This window comes from Oncorhynchus gorbuscha, linkage group LG17 (genome assembly GCF_021184085.1).
Source record: "Oncorhynchus gorbuscha isolate QuinsamMale2020 ecotype Even-year linkage group LG17, OgorEven_v1.0, whole genome shotgun sequence".
NCBI classification, from domain to species: domain Eukaryota; kingdom Metazoa; phylum Chordata; class Actinopteri; order Salmoniformes; family Salmonidae; genus Oncorhynchus; species Oncorhynchus gorbuscha.
This window is the reverse complement of record NC_060189.1, coordinates 8,939,280-8,964,838: the sequence shown is the minus strand read 5'-3', so window position 1 is coordinate 8,964,838 and position 25,559 is coordinate 8,939,280. Positions and strand designations below refer to the sequence as shown.

The window sequence follows — 25,559 nt, the reverse complement described above, 5'->3', positions numbered from 1 at the left end:
GATGCAAGATCTATTTGAGCGTGGCCGGCTTAGTTTCCCTGTAAGGAAGTCTCTTGGATAATGGTCTAGACAAGATGCCATGGCCACAACATAAGTTTGCCTCAGCAAGCATCTCCTTCATTGTCTTACTCAATGTTGAGGGCAACTGGTGTAACCTACATAGGTTTGCCTCTCCCTGGGCATTGCATAATATCCATGTGACCGCCTGATATGGTATGGTGAAAATGGTGCATGGTTCCCTTTTGTTAGGGTTTATGTAACTGATTGTAGCTGAGCCCCCAATTGTTCCCTTGTCGTGGGGGAAGAATATTTGTTCCCAAGAAAAAAAGGGTGTGCCCCTTGCCCTCTTTTGTAGACTATGCATTTTGATCTCGTGAAAGAAATGTACACACTTGATGTGAATCGGGTAATTTTTCAGGATGTTCCATCTGGTGATTCCTGCTCCCTCAGGCACAGCACTGAGCTGGGGTCTAGTAACCTCATGCCTCTAGACATTCAGGTGTAAATAGCCTCATTTCTAGTATGGTGCCATTTCTGTGCTCACTGGCACCATATTGGTTCAAAGCCAGACTTTACAGATGTTAATCTGTTTTCATATGTTTGGACTTGACTAATGAAACTTTTGTATAAAGTGGTAGACTAGGTTATTATTAGGATTGTATATTTTAATAGGGAAATATCTATCCCCACCATCCTTGCTAGAATCACACGAAGGCCCACAGATTTAATGTCATTTTTATTTCTTAAAGGAAACAAAACATTTTAACAAAAACAATCAAGAAATCCATAGTAGCTTTCGTCATTGCATTTCAAATGTTTTTCTGTACAGCACACTTTTACGAAAAACACTGAAAAATGTTTGCAAAAATCCCCCAAACTGCCTTCGCTCCAATTGTTCCCAAAGGACCAGTCTGTTAGTTAGACGTGTCGGAGTCATGGCGGACACCCAGTTCAAATCATTCAGCATTCTCCAATTCCGTGCACATTTAGAACTAACGTTACATCCTACGTGGTGTCTACATCACATTTAGAACTAACGTTACATCCTACGTGGTGTCTGCATCACATTTAGAACTAACGTTACATCCTACGTGGTGTCTACATCACATTTAGAACTAACGTTACATCCTACGTGGTGTCTACATCACATTTAGAACTAACGTTACATCCTACGTGGTGTCTGCATCACATTTAGAACTAACGTTACATCCTACGTGGTGTCTGCACCACATTTAGAACTAACGTTACATCCTACATCACATTTAGAACTAACGTTACATCCTACGTGGTGTCTGCATCACATTTAGAACTAACGTTACATCCTACGTGGTGTCTACATCACATTTAGAACTAACGTTACATCCTACGTGGTGTCTGCATCACATTTAGAACTTTAACGTTACATCCTACATCACATTTAGAACTAACGTTACATCAGCTCTCATTACGGGCAGGAAAACAACTAACCTAAAGTGTAAAAAGCTGCAGAGGCCAAACCAGAGTTAAGACTAACCACCACTGAAACAACTCGGTTAAAAGGCGCGCGTTATATCACTACGCTGATCATGAAGTCATGGGGACGACAGTTTCTGTGAACTACTTTCAGACTGGACTTGGCGATTTTAAGTATTTGAGATGCTGTTTGTTTACATGGTGCGGAATCCGGTACATGGTCAAATAATGGTTATGACTGGTCATTAATGAGAAAGATGATCTCCTGAACGAGACTTTACACAGTGATTATTTGGCAAAGTACAGTTACCTGACATACTGTGACTGGTGTTGTCACAGCTACTTCAATATACAGCCCGGTGTTGAGCAATAATGGCCTATTCTCCTTTAAAACAACTGATAGAGCTTGAACTTTCCTATATTGTTGAGTCAACAAAATAGATTGATACATCACTTCTCTTATGCTAAATTCATCCTCTTAGTAATTGGTTTCATTACAAAATATTTGGAAGATAAATACCTCGTTATTTTGAGCTTTAATGGATTTTCGCTAAAATGGGGTATAGAACCCTAATGCTGTGGACTAATAAATCACTTTTCTTACTCAGATAAACAAATATAACCGTGTATATGATAGGCAGTTCCATCACACTGCTCCATGCTTTTACTCTGTTTTCAATGTTACCTGTTCCTCGTCAGCAGTGTCAGGTAACTTGCGAATAGTACACACACACGAACACAAAACAATGTCTGGATTTGAACATTAGGTAAAGAGACAGAATTAGGTCGTTTGTGAACATCATGGCTTTAAGAATGAGGAATGCATTGACTCTCAGAGCATAGAAAAGTGTAGTACGCTGTAGATAGCTGCTCGATTGTCATACAACAAAGGTAAGTGATTTTGGTTTGTAGTAATACGTATTTTCTCTGTCTCACCATGCTTATACATTCAGACTGTTGGCTGTTTAATTTATCCGGTGTTTGTCTGTGTCATGTTCAGTGTTTTTCATTGACAGAAAGAGAATGACACAATTTACTTACACTTCATAACGAATAAATCCACCCTCCTATCGCATTAAATTGTCTAAACTGTGGTAGTTACCATGGTGAAGACTGCACTTACCCCCCCCTAAAGCAGACTGGAATAGCAGTCATCGTTCAGGATTGTTAATAACCTGGTAAGGATTCCAGTTCTTCAAGGTTTACAGTGTGACTGGCGCAATAATTAGGATCCACCAGAACCATGTATTTAGAGAGATGGGACATTGAGGTTCCTGCATTGGTGCATTTACATGACACTAACATTCTATGGCAGCCATGTTAGCTGTCCCCATTCACATGACATGGGGAATATCTAAACACCATGTCACTGTCTAGAATTTAGAACAATATTCAACATTCTATGGCAGCCATGTTAGCTGTCCCCATTCACATGACATGGGGAATATCTAAACACCATGTCACTGTCTAGAATTTAGAACAATATTCAACATTCTATGGCAGCCATGTTAGCTGTCCCCATTCACATGACATGGGGAATATCTAAACACCATGTCACTGTCTAGAATTTAGAACAATATTCAACATTCTATGGCAGCCATGTTAGCTGTCCCCATTCACATGACATGGGGAATATCTAAACACCATGTCACTGTCTAGAATTTAGAACAATATTCAACATTCTATGGCAGCCATGTTAGCTGTCCCCATTCACATGACATGGGGAATATATAAACAACGCTATGTCACTGAATATCTAGAATTAGAAAGATATTTTACAACCTAACAGTTGGCCCAACTCTCTAGAGGCATGGCTCTAATATCCATCCACTTCTCACAAAAAATCAAGTAACCGTCACATGACTCCTCACCCTTCGGAGGTCATCAAGACTATCAGGGCTCAACATTAACGCCTGTCCAGGACAAGTAAAATAAAAAGTTGGGCAAGCAGAATATAGATTTGTTGTCCGAATGGACAAGTAAAAAAATATCACAAAAATCACTATCAAACAAGTGTCTCCCGTATGCGATGTTTTGCACACTGTTCGCATCGGAGTAGAATTGTATTGCATTGACAGGCACGAGCGTGTGCACATTTGTTGATATTCCTTGCTAGTTTATTTTTTTTATTTTTTTACCCAGTTATAGCTTATTTTGGTCAGCAAACAGGGTACGGTCATTAAAATCCTGGAAAAGTCATGGTGTGTGAATCACCTGCGTGGGTGAGCAGGCCCGTGGACGGACAGACATTATAGCAGCGAGGTAACCTTTAATAATGACAGACAGACTAAAACTACATAGCCAATTCAAAACATATTGTTTAGCCTGGCTAGTTCTCTGTAACTAACTATTCAGCATGCATTAATGTCATGTCACTGGCACTCCAGTGCAACATTGATGAACGGGTGCATTAGTAAAGCAATGCTACATAACCCTGTTGTAAAACCTATCAAGCGCTCAACATTGTGAGTTGAGAAATACATCGACAGTTGGTGAGCTGGGATTCTCCTCTCTATTAAACATTGGCCATGTCATTCTGACAACGTTGAAAATATTAGAATAGCCTCATTGACAAATAACTCACACGCAGTCAAAAGATATCCCATATTTGTTAGTTACCATGCTTTGACGTAGTCTACCTTATTGGCAAAGGGAATTATTTTACGAAGACAAAGTATTTGGTTGTAGTAACATTGCAATATTTTATAGGCTAAGGGTGGCCAGCAATCCTCCAGGAGAGCCTTAAAAGGGGCAGTGTTTGTATTTTGAGACAGGCAAAGAAGCCAATAGATAGATGGTTTCCTACATTTTTTTTGTCTGATTCTCCATTTTATTTTGTAAAGTGGTTCCTTGCATCATACAATGATGTAATAAAAAAATAGTGTTGCGGCCCATTTTTTTTTTTTTTTTGGACAAATAAAATGAAATATTTGTCCTACTTGTCCAAATGACAAGTGACTAAAAGAAGTGAATGTCAAGCCCCAACTATGTGAGGAAAACAGCAGAGTAAAATATCTAGACTAGATGCCCTATCGTAAAGGTGTTCATGGACACAAAGGTGTTCAAAGCCCCTAAAGTCTCCTCTCTAGAACAGGAAGGGGTGAATCAGTAGGAAGGGATGAGGACGGGGGTGTTTGGTGGGTCAGGTTTAGGAGGATGGACCAAGGTTAGGCTGACCCTCAAGGCCGCTCCAGGAACCAAATCTCATTCTGTCGGTTCGCCACCGCAGGGTTGGTGTAGCCGGCCACGATGAACGAGTCATTCACATGCATGGCGGGAGAGTCCAGCATTTCCGCCATGGCGCTGATCTCATTAATGATGGTCACCTCGTTTGTGGCGCCAGTGAAGGACCTGGAGGGTAGAACACAGGGCACATAGGAATCGAATGAGATTTGATTTCAAGTAAGGAAGGTGTGCGTTTGCAGGTGCAGGTCTAACACTGGAGTCATTAGAACTTCCTTACTCTCATTCTGCTATGTAAATTCACTAGGCTTTTGAATAGACTCGCTTTGAGATTGTCCAAAACAATATGCTAACTTAAAACAAAACTGTAGCCACTGTCATTTTTGGAAGAAGGATGCATCAACATGGTGGCTAGCATAAAAGTATTAGTGGCCAACCGACTGAAATAATGTCATTAACTTTAGCTAAATAGCCTCACGTGACTGACTTAATGTTTGTATCCAATCAAGTAGCTAGCTAGTTGCATACATGAATTTTGGTTCTGGGAAACCCGAAAACCAGCAAGCTAACTTCTTGACTAACTGTAGGCCGAAAATGTGAAATTCACTCGTTTTTCTAGAAACTGAACTTGTTTATGCCTCAAACTGACAGTGGTTCCAGTAATGATTACAATTTAAAAAGTTTATAATTCATCTACTTTCATATTGTATTGCCATAAAATTGACCAAGCAGATCAAAATAATTCCAAACTCCTACCTTGTGTATACAATGGTGGCAGGCCATTCCTCAATGCTTATTTCAGTGTCAGAAGGCAGGGGTGGCTGGACTTGGTATTCTGTGGGCAGGTAGTAGGCCACAGTGACGTCCCTGGATAAGACAGAGTGGTTCTCGTCCGTACGGATCACAGTCAGGATGGGGATGGTCATACCCAGATAGCTACCTAAGGACAGGACATGGACAACCAAGAGTCAGGAGTCTGAACTAGACTTGGCTAAATGTAACGGATGTGAAACGGCTAGCTTAGTTAGCGGTGGTGTGCGCTAAATAGCGTTTCAATCGGTGACGTCACTTGCTCTGAAACCTTGAAGTAGTGGTTCCCCTTGCTCTGCAAGGGCCGCGGCTTTTGTGGAGCGATGGGTAACGATGCTTCGTGGGTGACTGTTGTTGATGTGTGCAGGGTCCCTGGTTCGCGCCCGGGTATGGGCGAGGGGACGGTCTAAAGTTATACTGTTACATAAACAAGGATAATGTTAGAGGAATATAGGCCCAATGACTTCTATGAAGGGTGCTTTGGGCTCACCTGAGGAGTTCTGCTGGCAGATGTATCTCATGAGCTTCATGAAGCCGTAACAGATGCTCTGCTCGTAGGTGTCCTCATGAACCGTGATACACGCCCAGTGGGCCTTCTCATAGTGTCTCTTCTCATAGAGCATGTCTCCACACTGTGTACACACAAACAGCACTGGGTCACGACCTAAGCATTTAATAACGCCTAATGCAGTGTAACAATAACCACTTTTTTTCAGCATGTTAATAGATTCAGTCGTCAGTAGCTAGGTTTCCATTCAATTAGCGACAGAATTTCATGCAAATATTGTAAAATCTACATGAAATTAGCATTTCCCCCCCAGGGATGTTTCCATCAAACATTTTTTTTGCAGATAAAAGGCTGTGCGTGATGACAGTAAACATAAAACTTTTTTTTTTAAATGTACTGTTAAATTTCCATGTACCAAATAACAAATACAAGTTAAATGGGTTTCCATCACATTTTCAACTCTACTGATGGGTCTCTCTACAACCACTGATTATTATTTGACCCTGCTGGTAACCTATGAACATCTTGGCCATGTACTGTTATCTCAACCCGGCACAGCGAGAAGAGGACTGGCCACCCCTCGGCCTGGTTCCTCCCTAGTTCCCAGTCTTTCTAGGGAGTTTTTCCTAGCCACCATGTTTCTGCAATGCTTGCCGTTTGGGGTTGTAGGCTGGGTTTCTGTATAGCACTTTGACATCGGCTGACGTAAAAAGTGTTTTATAAATTAAATGTGATTGATCTTAAATTTGTCAAAACAGCAGACAAGCATCGATCATCATGTCACCAGAATAAGATCCTCAATATTTATTGGAAAGGAGCATCAAGCTTCACCACCCTGTGAAGTTCATCATAATTGATTTAATCTGTAGCCTAATAAACTGCATGCTTCCGAGTCGTAGTGGGAGGACCACACACCATATCATCGAGTGACTCACACGTTTTACTTTCAACATGTTACGTTCAGTATTTGTGTTTCCGACGCCATTTCTCGCATAATACATTTTACAGACAAAAATATCCCACCATGTCGAATGAACAAATGTCGGCATATGTGCAATTGTACTGAAACTTCCTGTTTCCATCACAGCTGTCGTGGATTTTTTTTTTTTTTTTTACAGTATGACTTTACTCACATGAAAACTGGATAGAAAAGTGGCCACTGACAAGATTTGGTAACTGTTTATACCAACAGATGCACCTTATACCACCCACCACTGCGACTTGTATACTCTAGTCGGCTGGCCCTCGCTACATATTCGTCGCCAGACCCACTGGCTCCAGGTCATCTACAAGTCCATGCTAGGTAAAGTTCCGTCTTATCTCAGTTCACGATGGCAACACCCATCCGTAGCACGCGCTCCAGCAGGTGTATTTCACTGATCATCCCTAAAGCCAACACCTCATTTGGCCGCCTTTCGTTCCAGTTCTCTACTGCCTGTGACTGGAACGAATTGCAAAAAAAAAAAAAACCTGCTGAAGTTGGAGAATTTTCTCCCTCACCAACTTCAAACATCTGCTATCTGAGCAGCTAACCGATCGCTGCAGCTGTACATAGTCTATCGGTAAACAGCCCACCCATTTTTACCTACCTCATCCCCATACTGTTTTTATTTATTTACTTTTCTGCTCTTTTGCACACCAATATCTCTACCTGTACATGACCATCTAATCATTTAGTACTCCAGTGTTAATCTGCAAAATTGTAATTATTCGCCTACCTCATGCCTTTTGCACACAATGTATATAGACTCCCCTTTTTTTTAATACTGTTATTGACTTGTTAAATTGTTTACTCCATGTTCACACTATGCTTTTATCTTGGCCAGGTCACAGTTGCAAATGAGAACTTGTTCTCAACTAGCCTACCTGGTTAAATAAAGGTGAAATAAAAAAATATTTAAAAGGATGGAGATCATGCTCTTAGTATTGGATTTGTTGATTGGCACAGACATTAACACATAACACATCTCTCCTTTGTTTAACACTCCAGCCAAACCCTAACTTGAGGAAAGCCAATCAGACCATTTAAAAAATAATAATTTTTAAATTCACCAAGTGACTAGGAGGCTTATTGAATTGGCTGAGGGGATTGCTTCTTCCCCATCCAAAATAAAATGGCAATCCCAGTCATATCAGCTTTCATCATATTGTAAACACAACTAGTCAGCCTTGGTGTCAGGTCTCAACAGAAACAGCGGTCATTGACAGTGGAAATGAGTTGGCCCTGCGACCAGGATTTTAAACCACAAAAGTGGTATTCAGTCCTTGGGGAAAATACGGAACGTAATCAGTTCTCAGATGACAAAATTAAGTTGCCATTTTAGTCATCCCCTTCATTACCATCAACCTTTATGTATAGGCGGTGGAGGAAAGCATCATTATCATACTCCTTCTCATGTCTTTTTTTTTTTTTTTAATGGCCAGATCAGAACAGCTACGAGGGTTGTCCATACCTCACTTCAAATGCAGATGGTGCTTTCTCCTTGAAACATAAAAATCGCAATTACCACTATCAAATGGGTATCACAGCAACCAAATTGTGTGACTGATGTGCAACAACTATCACCTGGAGAGAAACTTTAAATGCAGACAAGTGGGGAAAGATGAAACACGAGTTGGGCGATTTTCTTTTTCCAGCCTTTCATACCAGCTCTATGCAAGTAAAAAGAACAGCTACGCAGGATGAATTTATCATAGTTTATTAGAGTACAAACATTTTATTTTTTTGTATGGGTTAATGAATAAGTTATACAACTAAACAATGTACATTCTTTTATGTAAACATTTATAAAATGTACATTTTCTAGATTATCCCTAGCCCAAGATGTACTCAAGGATCCTTCCATTACAATACTCCTTAGGGATAGCCTCCTTTTTCCCCCAATTTTCAACCTAAATGACATATCAAAATCTAACTGCCTGTAGCAAGGATATGCATATTCTTGATACCATTTGAAAGGAAACACTTTGAGGAAATGTGAATTGAATGTAGGAGAATTTGTAAGTCGCTCTGGATAAGAGCGTCTGCTAAATGACTTAAATGTAAATGTAAATGAGAATATAACAATAGATCTGGTAGAAGAAAATACAAAGAAAAAAAAAACCTGTCTTTTTCTTCCACCATCTTTGTAATGCAAGAGAATGGTCATAATTCTAGCCAACAGTCTGGTTGTAATTCCGATAGCAGGGTATGTGCAACATTTCAGATGACTAACTTGACTTATGAGTGAACAACAAGACTTTGAAGTCCCCAGGTACATTTGGGCAAATCGTGAAGGAGACGGTCACATTCATATTCCATTTTTCTGCAAGAATATCGTCAAATCCGTATACTTGGACTTTGATTTAGCTTTCCCAAGTATTAGTAACCATATAATAAGTTCAACATTTGCAAACCAAACCAGTTTTCATAACTCTGAATATCCTTACAATTTTTGTCCAACATGAAAAGGAATGCTGTCCTACAAGGTTAGTAGCTACATTTTACAACATATACATGGTTTGACACTCCCGTAAAGCCCAGCTCATTGGCTATCTAGCTAGCTTTTGTTTGACGAGGATACAGTCGTTCAAGTAATGTCCGCCCACGTCATCGGCGTGCCATGAAGGCGTCGCTCTGACCAAATATGGTGTCCTATAGGACATGCTACACCCCTAATTAAATAGTGAAGTCTTGTTACCTTCTAGGATCTCTGAGGAATAGATAAACATGATTAGACTCGTTGAAACAACGTTTAGGGTGAGATTTATTATTTTCTTTGCAAATTGAACGAGTGGAAATACAAAATCGAAAATGCATGCTATATGGACCTTAAGGTCATCTCTGGGACCCTTTAGATAATAAATCAGAGCAAGATTTCAGAACGTAAGTACAAATTTCACCTTCAGAGGTGAATTTATCAAACCTCTCATTAATGTGTTTTGTTAGGAGCTCTCAAACAATAGCATGGCATTTTTTCCGCAGTAATAACTACTGTAAATTGGACAGTGCAGTTATATTAACAAGAATTTAAGCTTTTAGCCGATATAAGACATCTGTTGTTTCTCTAAAATCTGTGATTTTGACAACGCGCTGCATGATTTACAACTGTCCTGTTGACGGAACACCGATCCTTCAGAAGATTTATTAAGGACCAAAAGGATCTCCGGAGGTAGACTGTCTCTGGGAGCCAAAACAGACAAACACTCCATCTAAAAATAAATTGATTCCAAATTGCGATACGGTTCTAGAAACAATGCCCTCTACTTTCATAAATGCGAAATAAATATTACACTTACTGTTTTAACTGACGTGATCAGTTTCAGCAGACAGTAACGCCTTTCTGCCGGCCTCCTTCAGTTACACAAGTGTTCGGAGCATGCTAGATAGCTAATTTGCACAGGTGGTCCCTCTGTCTTCCATAAACACACATTGTAACATGGAGATATGGCTGTGTGGGAACTCTACAAAAAGAGGTGTATCAATGTAACCTTTTTTTTAAACCGATCTGTCGCTGATAAGTTAGATAAGGTCCTTATACTTCCAAAACCATCCTGCAAGTGATGCATGTTAATGTTGAGACCGAGCGTCGGGGCTCTTAACAAAACTCCCCTGTACAGAAGACGCCTTCGTTCAATGTAATGAAAATCGGGAGTCATGATCCAGGGCTAGATTATCACCTTGGCTAAAATGCCCAGTTTGGGCCTAAAAAAAATGGTGGGATTAACAAAGACGCCTTAATACTCGACAGAAGGTCCTTAATAAGGAAGTGTTTATTGGCCATCATCTCCCTCCAGAAGAGGAACAATCCCTGACTGTCTAGTGATGTCCTTGTCTGATTTTGACCCTGTATACAGGTTGCTAACAAGCAAAACAGCATGATCTTTACACAGGTGGATCTTGTGCTGTAGAGAATACAAGGCCACTCAAAAATGTGCAGTTTCGTCATAACATAATGCCACAGATGTCGAGTTGAGTGAGCGTGCAATTGGCATGCTGACTGCAGGAATATCCACCAGAGCTGTTGCCAGAGAATTTGTTAAATTAAGCCACCTCCAACGTCGTTTTAGAGAATTTGCCAGCGTGTCCAACCGGCTTCACAACGGCAGACCACGTGTATGGCATCGTGTGGGCGAGGGTTAAGGGATAAGCTCCAGGCAACGAACACAAATGCATTGTAATCGATGACAATTGAATGCACAAAAATTCTGTGACGAGATCCTGAGGCCCAATTTTTTTTTTATATATCTGCGACCAACAGCTGCATAGATGTCATGGGAAATTCATAGATTTGGGCCGAATGATTATATTAATATGAACTGTAACTCAGTAAAAAAAGAAATTGTTGCGTTTATATTTTTATTCAGTATAGTTAGTGTTTCTGAGCTAGGCCTTTGCACATGCATTTCAGTACAGTCCAGTATTACTATGGTATATGGAAATGTGTTCCTGAAACAAAGGGACATCAGCTCATGAACAGTTCCCCTTGGAGGCCAAACTGAAAGGGATCCTAAAATGACGTTAAAAGAAAGAAAGTTGTTCACCCAGGTGACACACATCCTCCTGGACAGTGATGCATTGAAACAAACAGCTAACTGGAAGCCCAGTTTAACACAGCACAGAAAGAGAAAGCACTGATCCATTAAGGTTAAGCTCTAAAGCCAAGTCTACGTGTGTGTTAATCCGTTTCTGCTTTTAGAGTACGGTAGACCCTAAATCCAGTGTATTAAAAAAAACATGACTTTCTTGTTGTCACACTAGAAGAGTTGCAGGAGGAACTGGTTTGCGTGCCTCTTCAAGCGGCTCCGCCACAGGCAGAGGATTCTGATCGTAACGGATGGTCAGGGTACGCTTGCCTCCACCTCGTCGCCAGAACTGCAAGGTGGAAAGGCAAAAATGCTTTTAAAATGAATACTATCAGCTCTACAGCTTCTATTTCAAATACAGGCCACACAAAGTAACACTTGGGAGTTCCTTTTCTGTTAGCGAAACTGACAAACTCTACATACAGGCCATGCAAGTTAGTAGACAGGCAGAAACTGAATATTCATTGTGAAAGATTGTAATTGGGAAACTTGACAGGTTAAACCATACCTCAAACCCACAAAAAAACACTAATGAAGTTCAGATAGCAAGTCTATACCTGAGCATGATTTGGCAAGCCGGGCCCTCATCCAGTGAGTCAATGCGCATATATATAAGGTTAGGTTACATAAATCGACAATGAACTATTGAAAAATTACAGAAAAGATGCATGTCATAATAGACAACTACCTTAGCGCACCTGCTTCCTTGCCATGACGGGCAACACAGGAAAAATACATTACGGTTGATTAAGAAGACTACCTAGTTTCGGGGTAAACATACGCTAGATAGGCCTACCCTGCAGCTTTTCTGATGATGGTCCTCCTACCAGGCTTTGGAGTGGACGTCCAGGTTAACACAGTCTGCACAACCTGCTCCCTTTGAATCACTTTCCCACATACTGTATTTTAAAATGAGTCCACAAAGTGTTCTGAACACACTTTAGTGTTATCAGTTATCTGTGTAGGGAAATATTCATCCACTGTAGTTGTCAAGCTTCAGAACCAGCTATATTGGTAAGATGCAAAGCTAGCTACTAAGTTGGCCATCGTTAGCCATTCTCAGCTAACTGGTGGCAGTGTTAGCCTAGCTGGCTAGCTAGCTAAGCAGCAACGCTAACAATCTTACCTTCAAAGTGTGTCCCGACATCAATCAATTTTCACCACCCATTGGCGTTGTAGCGCAGGGTCTTTGTGGAAACAGTGGAAAGTTAATTCGACATGACTCCCTCCTTTGTATGAGTTACATCCAGGGACGCAGCAGTACGACATGTTTGACTGCGTTGCCTAGGTTTCTGGTCTCGGTTCCCCCACTAGCCTCATTTTAGTGCAGCCGGAAGTGACGTGTTGTGGTGTGTGAATTAAGCGAATAGGACCACACATTTTACAATGAGTCTTAGTAAGGGTTGGGTGGTATCCAGATTTTTTTATACGGTATAATACAAGGGCTGCCATTTTGTTCCAATCTAAAAATGAACAATTATGCTAACAAAGTACTAAGGAATTCCCATAGCAGATGCTAGCTAAATGCTAACAAGCACAAGCAAACAAATTGCAAGGTTGTCTAACCCAGCTCATAAAGTTTGACAACTTTCTCAAAAGGTTACTCAGTTTGCTGCACGCAAAAAACAAATATTAGACCGTAGGAATCTTGATACAGGAGAGGATTGATCCGTCTCTGCTGTAACCAAGAAGCTTTATATTGCAAGTGAGCAAGTTAGTAAACCAAATGCAGAGCATTTACTTGGCACATCCTAGATATTGAAAATCATTACGTTGGTATTCCAAAATACCCCGATATACGGTATCCCGCCCAAAGTCTTGTTGCTTGGCCGGCAGAGTAGACATTGGTGAATGAGTCCATAATAGACTTGCCTTTTCCTTACGCGCGATGAGGGTGAAGGGCACCTGCTCCCGGTCGTGTTGGCCATTGTTGTTGCTGGTAATCTGCTGGATGGGCTCAGCCATGTCTGTTTTGGTGAGGAAAAACAAAAATAATGGGTTAATTTCTATTGAGTTAAATCAAGAGGTTCAGGTAGGGTCGCCGTAGTCTGGAAACTTCACAGGTTTGGGGAATTCTGCGACCCTACTTTCAAGTAAAACAACATGTCAGGGGTTGTATGCTTGTTGACAATGCTATAGTTCTACTAACTTAACAATATGTTCTTACATTTCCTGACTTGGGCTCTATAGATTCAGGAAAAACTGGTATTATCTTCCAACCTGCCTAATAGAGGTCAAACTAGTCAAGGCAAATGTAGACCCCTGTGGCATGATTGAAGTACAAGCAGTCTTGGTTTCCTCTTGCAGTCTATAGACGATAGTGTTCAGTCTAAAGACTTATACATAGTGTTACAGCTCCTCCAATAACTCATGACTAGCCAGCTTCTCCTGGCGATGGCGTGAGAAAGGCTTTGTCATGTCAGCCAGGGCACAGTGCCAGTTTGTCAGTGCTCATAAATGTCACTCTGGTAGAGGGGAGGGATGCCAATCTGCCCAAGGTAGACACACACAGCCAACAGTATGCCATGAAATGACACTACTGCACTATTTCTCTGTAAACACAGCAAGCAACAACTTCACCTCTTCAATTTTAATAATGACAAATTCCATTGACTTTCCTCCCCATTATATCTGTCGTCAAGGCTTTGTTCTCTAGCTGCCCACCTGTCCCATTCAGCAGGACTACTAATGAATGTAGGCTATACTTTCTTGGCATTGAATGCCAACTGGACAAATATCGGTTCTCCTCTGGCCCTGCTATTTAGTCGGTCACATCATGTTGCGGCAGCGTAGCCTAGTGGTTAGAGCGTTGGGACTAGTAACCGGAAGGTTGAGTTCAAACCCCCGAGCTGACAAGGTACAAATCTGTCGTTCTGCCCCTGAACAGGCAGTTAACCCACTGTTCCCAGGCAGTCATTGAAAATAAGAATATGTTCTTAACTGACTTGCCTGGTTAAATAAAGGTAAAATTTTAAAAATTAAAATGTCAATTTCTGGCTGCAGTAGGCATTACCCACGCTGATATCAAACAGAGCCATTATGAATGTATGAATAATAGTTATTAAACATACCCTGGAATCCAAGGATGGAAAACCATAGTACCATTTATTTTTTAAATCTTATTTTATTTACACTTGGTCAAGTTTCAACCTCTGGTATCATAAAACACACATAAGACAGAAGAATGCATAGAATTGCAGGAAATTAACTTAAAACAGTAACATGGGTTGCAAGGTGGGGGTTTGTTACTAGGCCGATAAATTACATTGCCCATTTGGACCTTTGCCACCTAGGAAATTTGTGCGACAGGACCTTCTTAAATAGTACTGGAGTACTCCTGCACTATACTACCATCAGTATCTGACTCAGTCTCACTAGCCTGGATCTAGGGCAGGGGTGCTGAAGATATGACCTACAGGGTGTCAAACCTCCAGCCCATGAGGGGATAAGAAACTAACTCAAAACTAAAAATCTGAGATTATTATTTACACGTCTTAGGGTAGTCAGAACATTCTTGCAAAACAGAAGACTAGCAGACCAGATATATCTGGGGATTAGCACCATTGCTAAATGTCTAGACAAATGATTCAAGTGCTGTTTTTGTGTATTTGTTGATGTATTGTTTGTCCAATTGCTGAGTCGTACTAAGTTCTTGGGATCAGATCGGAATGTCAACATAACAACTGTAACAATGGCTCTAGAGAAATCCACATCTAGATGGCTCATTTTTATTATGGCTGACGTTGGTCTGTTTATGGAGCCTGGAGTTGAGATATGCTACATGCACCCTTGTGCAGCTCTCGGAGCTGACGGTGCCATTGACACCTGAATATTCTACTATCAGGGATATTTTAAAATGCTTCTTATTTACTGTAATAATTGTAACCAGCCTAATTGAAAGCAGCACAATAGGGATTTAGAGGGATTATTCACACTATCAGATTAGGACAATTCCACAATAACAGAGTGACAGACTCAGACAAAGTTTTTTGCCATTATGGTTCAAGTAAATGTTGTTTGTTGTAAACTTTTCAGTGGAAATTGTTACAAGTAGTCCTTGTGCATAGATTTGTATGGTTTGTTTGACTTTGCAATCATTGGTTTTTGATCAAAAGTTTGGACACCTCATTAAAAAACATTTATTTTTACTTCCATTTTCTACATTGTAGAATAATAGTGAAGACATAACTATGAAATAACACTTATGGAAACATGTAGTAACCAAAAAGTGTTAAAATATATGTTATATTGTTCCAATAGCCACTCTTTGACAGCTTTGCGCACACTCTATTCTCTCAACCAGCTTCATGAGGTAGTCCCCTGGAATGCATTTCAATTAACAGGTGTGCCTTAAGTTAAGGAAAGAAATTTCACAAATGAATGCATTTGAGCCAATCAGTTGTGTTGTGGCAAGTTAGGGGTGGTATACAGAATATAGCCCTTTTTGGTAAAAGACCAAGTCCAAATTATGGCATGAACAGCTCAAATAAGCAAAGACAACCGACAATCCATCATTACCTTAAGACATGAAGGTCAGTCAATATGGAAAATTTCAAGCACTTTGAAACATTCTTCAAGTGCGGTTGCAAAAACGATCAAGCGCTATGATGAAACTGGCTCTCATGAAGACCGCCACAGGAATGGAAGACCCAGAGTTACCACTGCTGCAGAGAATACATTAATTTAAGTTACCAGCCTCAGAAATTTCAGCCCAAATACATGCTTCAGAGTTCAAGTAACAAACACATCTCAACGTCAACTGTTCAGAGCGGTGGTGTGAGTCGGGCCTTCATGGTCGAATTGCTGTGAAGAAACCACTACTAAAAGGACACCAATGAACATTAGACTGGTGGAAAATAGTCCTTTGGTCTGTAGTCCAAATTTAAGTTTTTGGTTCCAACCGCAGTGTCTTTGTGAGACGCGGTGTGGGTGAACGGATGATCTCTGCATGTGTCTTTGTGAGACGAGGTGTGGGTGAACGGATGATCTCTGCATGTGTCTTTGTGAGACGCGGTGTGGGTGAACGGATCTCTGCATGTGTCTTTGAGACGCGGTGTGGGTGAACGGATCTCTGCATGTGTCTTTGTGACGCGGTGTGGGTGAACGGATCTCTGCATGTGTCTTTGTGAGACGCGGTGTGGGTGAACGGATGATCTCTGCATGTGTCTTTGCCACCGTGAAGCACAGAGGAGGAGGTGTTATGGTGTGGGGGTGCACAGTCTGATTTATTTAGAATTCAAGGTACACTTAACCAGCATGGCTACCACGCCATCTCATCTGGTTTGGGCTTATTGGGACTATCATTTGATTTTCAACAGGACAATGACCCAACACACCTTTAGGCTGTGTAAGGGCTATTTGACCAAGAAGGAGATTGATGGAGTGCTGCATCAGATGACCTGGCCTCCACAATTCCCCGACCTCAACCAAATTGAGATGGTTTGGGATGAGTCAGAACCGCAGAGTGATGGTAAAGCTGCCAACAAGTGCTCAGTATATGTGGGAACTCCTTCAAGACTACTGGGAAAGCATTCATGAAACTGGTTGAGAGAATGCCAAGAGTGTGCAAAGATTTCAAAAAGGCAAATAGTGGCTATTTGAAGAACCTCATTTAAATTTAACTTTTTTTTGGTTACTACATGATTCCATGTGTTATTTCATAGTGTTGATGTCTTCACTATTCTATAATGTAGAAAATAGTAAAAATAAAGAAAAACCCTTGAATGAGTAGGCGTTCTAAAACCTTTGGCCGGTAGTGTATTTTAAAGTGAAAAATCTGAGTCAATGTCTCTGTTACCATGGAAGTGTATGAAGAGGGATTGATCACATACTAGTGCTAGGCTATAGCCTAACCTTTAATCAGAAAGGTCAATAAGCATAATATTTCACTTTGTTGGTATAAAGTTGAGCAAATCAAAATGCAGTCAGTGTTTCGCTAAGGTAGTAGTGACAATGGCCACAGTCCGTGTTGTACTTGGGTGGTAGTGACAATGGCCACAGTCCGTGTTGTACTTGGGTGGTAGTGACAATGGCCACAGTCCGTGTTGTACTTGGGTGGTAGTGACAATGGCCACAGTCCGTGTTGTACTTGGGTGGTAGTGACAATGGCCACAGTCCGTGTTGTACTTGGGTGGTAGTGACAATGGCCACAAGGCGATGGTATTAAATGAACTAAACCTTGAACGTGCTTCACAGCCCACGAGAGGCAGGGAGGGTGAGCAAAGAGGTTAACCCACACAGTATTTTAGGCCCGGATTTATTAGCCCAAGCTTTCCCTCAAACAGAGCAGACTAAGCTATAGCTAATCCGTTGAGTCAGAATGCCCCAACGATGGCTCCATGCAATTAGTTAGTCTGAGAAGAGAGAGGGAACAAGCGGGAGCCCCAGACCCAGTCTAACCAGAACTCATTAAGCAGCATACCCTAGAACATCATTCATCAGTCCTCGTCACTCAATGTTCAGCAGCCTACACCAACCAAAATAGCATTCATTTCTACCCTGTGGCTCTGACACTAGCCTACTTCAACTCAACTAGGGAGGTGCTGTGGATTTGTCCAATATCAACCATATGTTTTACTAGTGTGTCCTGCTGAACATACTGGACTCCAGTGAAAACCTAGTAGCTACACTGAACAAAAATATAAAACGCAACCATTTCAAATATTTCACGGAGTTAGTCCATAAGGAAATCAGTCAATTTAAATAAATTAGGCCCTAATCTATGAATTTCACATCACTGGGAATACAGACATGCATCTGTTGGTCAAATACTTACAAAAATAAACAGGTAGGGGGTTTGGATGAGAAACCTGTCAGTATCTGTTGTGACCATTTGTCTCTTACACATCTCCGTCGCAAAGAGTTGATCTGACTGTTCATTGTGGCCTGTGAATTGTTGTCCCACTCCTCTTCAATGGCTGTGTGAAGTTGCTGAATATTGGTGGGAACTCAATCCAGAGCATTCCAAACTTGCTCAATGGGTGACATTAATTTCCCATTACATGGTTACTGTAAATAAATGAATTATGGTGCTTAGAACCAGGGCCGGGACTAAACCAGTATTGCAATACTCGTTGAGACATTTTCAGCTTCCAGGAATTGTGTACAGATCCTTGTGACATAGGTCTGTGCATTATCATGTTGAAACAGGAGGTGATGAAGCAGATGATTGTCGTACCAATGGGCCTCAGGATCTCATCACGGTATCTCTGTGCATTCAAATTGCCATAGATAAAATGCAAATTGTTAGTTGTCCGTAGCTTATGCCTACCCATACCAAAACCCCACCACCACCAATGGGACACTGATGTCAAAGTTTTGAACAGCAAACCCTTCACCCACACAATGCCATATACGCTGTCTGCCAGGTACAGTTGAAACCATGAAGAGCACACTTCTCCAGCGGCCATCGAAGGTGAGCATTTGCCCACTGAAGTCGGTTACGACACCGAACTGCAGTCAGGTCAAGACCCTGGTGAGGACGACGAGCACGCAGATGATCTTCCCGGTGATGGTTTCTGACAGTTTGCGCAGAAATTATTTTGTTTTGCAAACCTGCAGTTTTCTTCAGCTGTCTGGGTGGCTGGTCTCAGATGATCCCACAGGTGAAGATGCTGGATGTCAAGGTACTGGGCTGGTGCAGTTACAAGTGGTCTGCGGTTGTGAGGCTGGTTGGACGTATTGCCAAATTCTCTAAAACAATTAACATTAAATTATCTGGCAACAGCTCTGGTGGACATTCCTGCAGTCAGCATGCCAATTGTATGCTGCCTCAAAACCTCAGACATCTGTGGCATTGTGTTGTGTGACAAAACTGCACATTTTAGAGTCCTTCTATTGTCCCCAGCACAAGGTGCATCTGTGTAATGATCATGCTGTTTAATCAGCTTTCTGATATGCCACACCTGTCAGGTGGATGGATTATTTTGGTAAAGGAAAAATGCTCACTATCAGGTATGTAAACAAATTTGTGGCCAACATTTGAGAGAAATAAGCTTTTTGTGCATTTGTAAATCTTTTATTTCAGCTCATGAAACAAGGGACCAAAACTTTACATGTTGCATTTATATTTTTGTTTAGTTTCTTGAACACCATTAGTACTAATAAGGCTCAGAGGTTGAGACTTTACTCTGGGGACAGCTACATAGAAAACACAGTCTGGGTGTACCTTTTGCAGTCCTCTGCTGCGGCTGGCTGCCTGATGCACACCCAGTCTCTGCATTCCAGAGGCCCTAGAATTAGGTCAGATACAACTGCCCTCAGTTTCCTCTCTGCACCGGGCAGAGGCATTCTGGGTGCAAATCTGGTCGCAGTTCAACCAGCCAGCCAGACTACGTGTATGTACATTCAGTCCGCTGCAATCTGCATTCTAGCCTTAGGGTTAATTGGGTCACTCAGTGTTGCCTCTTGTTAACCTCGGGCAGGGGCTTTAAATTCAGGCCAAAATATTCACATTCTCCATGGTAAAATTGTAAACGTATGTGTCTTATTTTAACCTGGGGGTTTTCAATATGTCATTTTTCAGACGATTCCGTATTCTGGAATGTATAGGTTATAATTTTCCCCCAGAGGTAGGGTAGGAAACAGTTAAGCCATTTACAGAGCCTGAAACATTGCTTTCAATATTTTTTTTCTTTAACGAGGGAGTAAGTTCAATATTTTAATTGTTTATGCTTTCAGTTAGTGTTTAAAGTAGGGCTGTGGCAATACCAGTATCGCAAAAACAAATTAAAAACACGAAGCAGACCAAACCCTATTGTCCTTTAAAAAAAACTATGGCTTGGAAAATAAATACATGTGACTCTGGATGACAACAATTGTTTTTTTTCCAACATTATGGCTGTTTTCCTAAAGAAGTGAAATCTGCACGTTTGGTTATTTTGCCACAATACTAACGAGTATCATTCCGGCCGAGTTGTAATTACCATAATCCAGTCGTTCATTTACAGTGGCGACAAGTTATTGAGGGCAGATGGGGATTGCCTGTTATTTTGGCATTAATGCAAGTCACATATCAGTTTGCAAACAAAGTTAATATAAATAAATACAAATATATATAAATAAATATAAATAATGGATTTAATAAAGCCATATACAAGTATGGTCTCTTGTTTTCTTGTGTAAGGCAGCTCCAAAATGCAGATGTTTCAGCCTAGCTCAGTGGTTTGTGGGGCAAGCCAGCAGAAAATAAGAGCGTTGTTCCGTGATTGGTTTAGTATTCTGTCCCTCATGGTGACACTACGTCACGGTCAAGTAGTAAGGGTAGACATCGAAAATTCAAGTCCTTTGGCTCCTGCCACAGAGTTACATTAGTAGTGCCCTTCCAAGAAGGCTCAAGTTCAATGGCCATAGATAAAATGACATCAAATCACATTATATGTACAGTAGCTTTGATTGGACAGATCACATCAACATTTTACGTGCAAAATCTTAGCTAGCAGTCATCATCATGAATCAATTCGACAATCTACTGGCACATCCTTTTTAATCCTTGTCATATGAAGAGAAATAATGAAGAGAAATTATAGATAAAACGTATCGGTGCTCATCGACCATTGGACATAAACATTACACAACTAGTTTGGAAGGAATCAGTGACAGTGGCTAACTGCAAGCATTGCAACTGGGAAGTTGGGAATAAACGAGCTCAGACAGAGGAAAAAATCCAAATCAGAATTATAAATCCAGCCTCTTTCTTTCTTTAATGACAATTTTGCCCACGAAAGACCGCGGCACCACCTTCCTGTTCAAGCGAGCACATCACAAGGTGAGTCCAAAAATGTGTTATATGCTGCTGCATAAATGATGTAATATGCCAGTAAACATAAGTGTATGTTGTGTAATAAGCTGTTAATAGCCCATGTGCCTCACTAATACTTTTGTCTGTTTTCACCTCATGTTACTGTTATGACTCCGTGGTGCACATGTAGCCTTTAACCTCATTTTGAAAAATGTAATCATTGAATATTGTAAGAACTTTCATTGTCTGCTTATATGCCCCCTTTTATTTATCCTACAGTTCTGACTTGGTGTACAGGTTTTTTTTTTTTTAAACCCACTAAGAATGGCCCATGTTCTGAATTCTGTCGCTGTTCATTTCAAAAGTGCTGAACATCTTATATTGACAGTTACATTGACTGCATCTGTCCTGGCTCGCCCATTAATGTCTTAATCAAAATTACAGATGGCCTTTTATCCACTTGTCGGCCCCTTCTGACAATTGAGATGTACAAACTATGGCATACAGCACATTTGTTTAAGCAAGTCAGCCATATCAGCTATGTTTTTTATAAAGGCAGTAAATGAGGCTGATTGAACTGTTTCGCTGCCAGACAAATCTCCGCTGATAGCCAGGTGTAGCAGTGGTAAGATGTTGGGACTGCTTGTAGGCACCGTTTGTCACCGTTATAGAGCAATTCATGTATTGTTTAGTGACTTTGCAGCATTCATCCCACTTTTTATATTTTTTGCCCCACCAAGATTTACATTCTAAAATAACCACTGTTCATTTATAGTCACCAAGGCTCCTCATGTAATGGGAAACTGGTCCAAAACTACCTTTGCATTGTAGTTTAATTGGTTTTCCTCTAATCTCTCGTGGACAATTTTTTTAATTTAACTAGACAGCTAAGAAATTCTCATTTTACAGTGACTCCCTTCCCCGGCAAAACCCTGCCATAACCCAGAAGACGCTGGGTCAATTGTTCACCGCCCTATGCAATGGTTGTGATACAGCCCAGGGTCTGTAGTGACGCCTCTAGCACTGAGATGCAGTGCCTTAGATCGCTGTGCCACCCCGGGTGCCACCCCGGGTGCCCCTACGTAACATAACTGGCATCGGTCAGCAGATTGGGTTGCGAATGACATCTTTGATGTGCAGATTTTTCCTCATTGATCATTTTGACAAGTCACGATTTCCCAGGTGTTATCATCCAGTCTTTGTACTCATTGTTTTTGACAGAGTGGAATGTTAGCTAAACAGACTGGTACCTATGCTACCGTTACTAGCCACAGGGAGAAAAATAAACAGAGGTGTAAATGGGGCTTTAAAAGGTGCAATATGAAGAAAAAGCTCTGCCATTTCCCAGTTACTAAAATTGTAATAGTTCCCCGAATTTCATAAGTGACAAAACAAGCAATCATTGTACCATCTATGCCACTGAAATATTTTCAATAACCAAAAATCTTGGCATTTTCAGCTGGTGTACGTATCCGAAAGTAAAAAGACACAAAAACTAAACTTAACAGGAAGCATCAAATAGAATAGTGCACAAAGAACAGATCTACTGCCTCTTGACAGATCTAACTCACATTCCCATGTGAATTTGGTCGGGTCACCCACAAAATGTGACATCACGGACAAGTCAATTAAAGAAGAAAGCACATGTATATTAGGAGGCTACAAATACATGAAGCCCCTAATTCTCACGTCAGTCACTAAGACCATTATTCACAGCCTAGGATTTCCATTAAATTAAGTACATTCTGTTAAATCAATTGGAGTACACATTGTGACTAACCAAGATAGTACCGTATGAGACACTGCAGACATGCATGTTTGCACTCTTGGTGTGAAAGTGTCTAATATTTGCGCTCGGTGTGATACGACGTATCCAGTTTCATGGCTGGTGTACAGCAATGACCTACAATGCACTGTAACAGTTTGTTTTGACAGCCGTCAACATTGACCGACAGTGGGGTCGACAATGATTTAATATTGTCACTGGATGCCGACTTGTGAAACAAGTATACTTTGTGTGTGAGAGCGAATGACAATGTCTGGCACCCTGAAGACCGACTACCTGAATAGTTCTAGTTCGACCTGGTTGGCTGATCTGATCTCAATCGCAAAAAAATAGAACAATCGATGAAACGAGAAATAAAAAAACAAGTAGCCAAGATTGCACTTTGTCACAACCAGTGTGAACCGTTTTGTTTATACTGTCTATATAAAGTCACAAGCGAATTGCCCATTCAAAACCCGTATTACTTTCTCAATTCGAAATGTACAGTGAGTGTGTGCGCGCTTAATACCAAATGCTTTACCTCGAGGCACTTCCACTTGGTGTCCCCGTGCGGCGTCCTGCCAGTAGCGCAGCAATCCGTCTTGTTGCTCTTCGTCCTCGATCGTCTCACCCGCCTCTTCCAGACTCCCAGTGCCCGAATCTGACAGCTGGTCTTCCGAAAAAGATTCCAGGTCCTCTAGCGTGATCATACCATTTGAGGAATCGTCGCCGCCTCCACCGATACCGTCAAGTCCACCACCACCATTCATACGACAATTACCTGTCTCCATTCTCCACTATTGGAACTGCTATCTAGATATAAAAGTACTCCAAAGCAAATGTGTACAGTAAGACTACTGTTGTGTCTAAATAAAGACCGCTGTTGGTGGTAGTTCAGAGAGCGTTGCGGTAAATTCTGACTCAGGTAAAAATTCGAATTAGGAAAACTTTAGGGCCATTTTCGCTCTAATCTTGATGTTTATTCCGACGCATTAAGCCATGTTCTTTTCCTTATACAACTGTGCAACCTATATTATATTTACAGAAACCATTTCAAACCTGTATATAACTGTTAACTCGTCGAAGACGGCAAAACAAATACCTGGCAAGTCCATGCGCGACGCGTTCCGTGGACTGTAATGAACTCGATGTTTATAAGACATGACCGACACCGGGCCACTCCTCCCACCGCAATACGGGATGCGAACTTTCCTTTCGTAGGATAGCGGAGGGAATGTCTCTATTATTCGTCGGATGATTGGTTGAGCCTTATTGGGGGGCGTGACATCACTACTAGCGTTTACCAAAACAAAACAATGGCGTACAAATTCTCTTCCTGGGACAGGGTTGCCATGTTCGTATTTTCTTACAATTTGCCTATTTTGACAACTATGTCGCGGGTGAAAATGTATTTATTGGTCACGGGTTGCAGGTTTTTGGGCTACTAAGTTCCACTGTGGCCGGCATGGCATTTCTATTTTATATATCTATTTCACTGTGACCTGCTGCTGCTGACTATCAGGCAGTGAGGCCGGCTGTTGCTGAGTGAGTGGTGTGGAGGGCCGGAGAGGTGTGTGTTGAGAGAGCGCCTCAGCATAGTCCACTATTGGCTGACTCACATGAGTGAGAGGAGACAAGCAGCACAGCTGTGAACTTTTTACCAGTTGTACGTAGGCTAATTCACTATTCATTACTCGCGAGTGGACATTTGAAATGGAAGTTGTGGAACTCCCGTGCATTCTCTTATGGGGAAAGATAACTCAATGAAACATTAAATGTAGAGAATTATGCGTTTTCCTCTGTTGGCCATCAAGTAACCTATTAATTTTGTTTTTAAATCCGGTAAACAGTAAATGATGTACAAATGTTTTGCACATAAATCAGAGCCGGATGGTGTTCGTTTTCAGTAACTGGGAGAAGTGCAGCCCCTAGTGTATATCAGATTTTCCAACCCAGTAGGGCCTGACTCATAAAAGAGTAGGCCTACTTGTTTTGTCGCAGGTGATTGTTACTGTTAATAGTGGATAATATCATGAAATTCTACATGTTCTCATGGTAATATAAGGAAAACTTCTGTTTCAAAATTAACTCACTAATTATATACTTTCAACATAGATAAAAGGCAGACATTCACTCCAAATTATCTTGCACATTTTCTGACAGATATTTGTATTTTATTTATTTATTTCACATTTATTTAACCAGGTAGACCAGTTGAGAACAAGTTCTCATTTACAACTGCAACCTGGCCAAGATAATGCACAGCAGTGTGACAAAAACAACAACACAGAGTTACACATAAACAAACGTACAGTCAATAACACAATATAAAAAAATCTATGTACAGTGTGTGCAAATGTAGAAGATTAGGGAGGTAAGACAATAAATAGGCCATAGAGGCGAAATAATTACAATTTAGCATTAACACTGGAGTGATAATGTGCAAGTAGAGATACTGGGGTGCAGAAGAGCAAGAAGATAAATAACAATATGGGGATGAGGTAGTTGGCTGGGCTATTTACAGATTGGCTGTGTAC

The 25,559-nt window shown here is 41.1% G+C and overlaps 1 protein-coding gene across 1 annotated transcript; it reads right to left on the bottom strand.

Moving 5' to 3' along the window:
- Positions 1-1,436: 1,436 nt before the first annotated feature.
- LOC124001674 (heme-binding protein 1-like) lies at positions 1,437-24,218 on the bottom strand. Its single transcript, XM_046308673.1, has 5 exons — positions 23,564-24,218; positions 13,391-13,485; positions 5,936-6,077; positions 5,392-5,575; positions 1,437-4,803 (listed from the first exon to the last, which is right to left on the bottom strand). Exons 1-5 carry the CDS (start codon positions 23,811-23,813, stop codon positions 4,632-4,634), a joined length of 843 nt encoding a protein of 280 aa, XP_046164629.1. The 5' UTR covers positions 23,814-24,218; the 3' UTR covers positions 1,437-4,631.
- Positions 24,219-25,559: the final 1,341 nt, after the last annotated feature.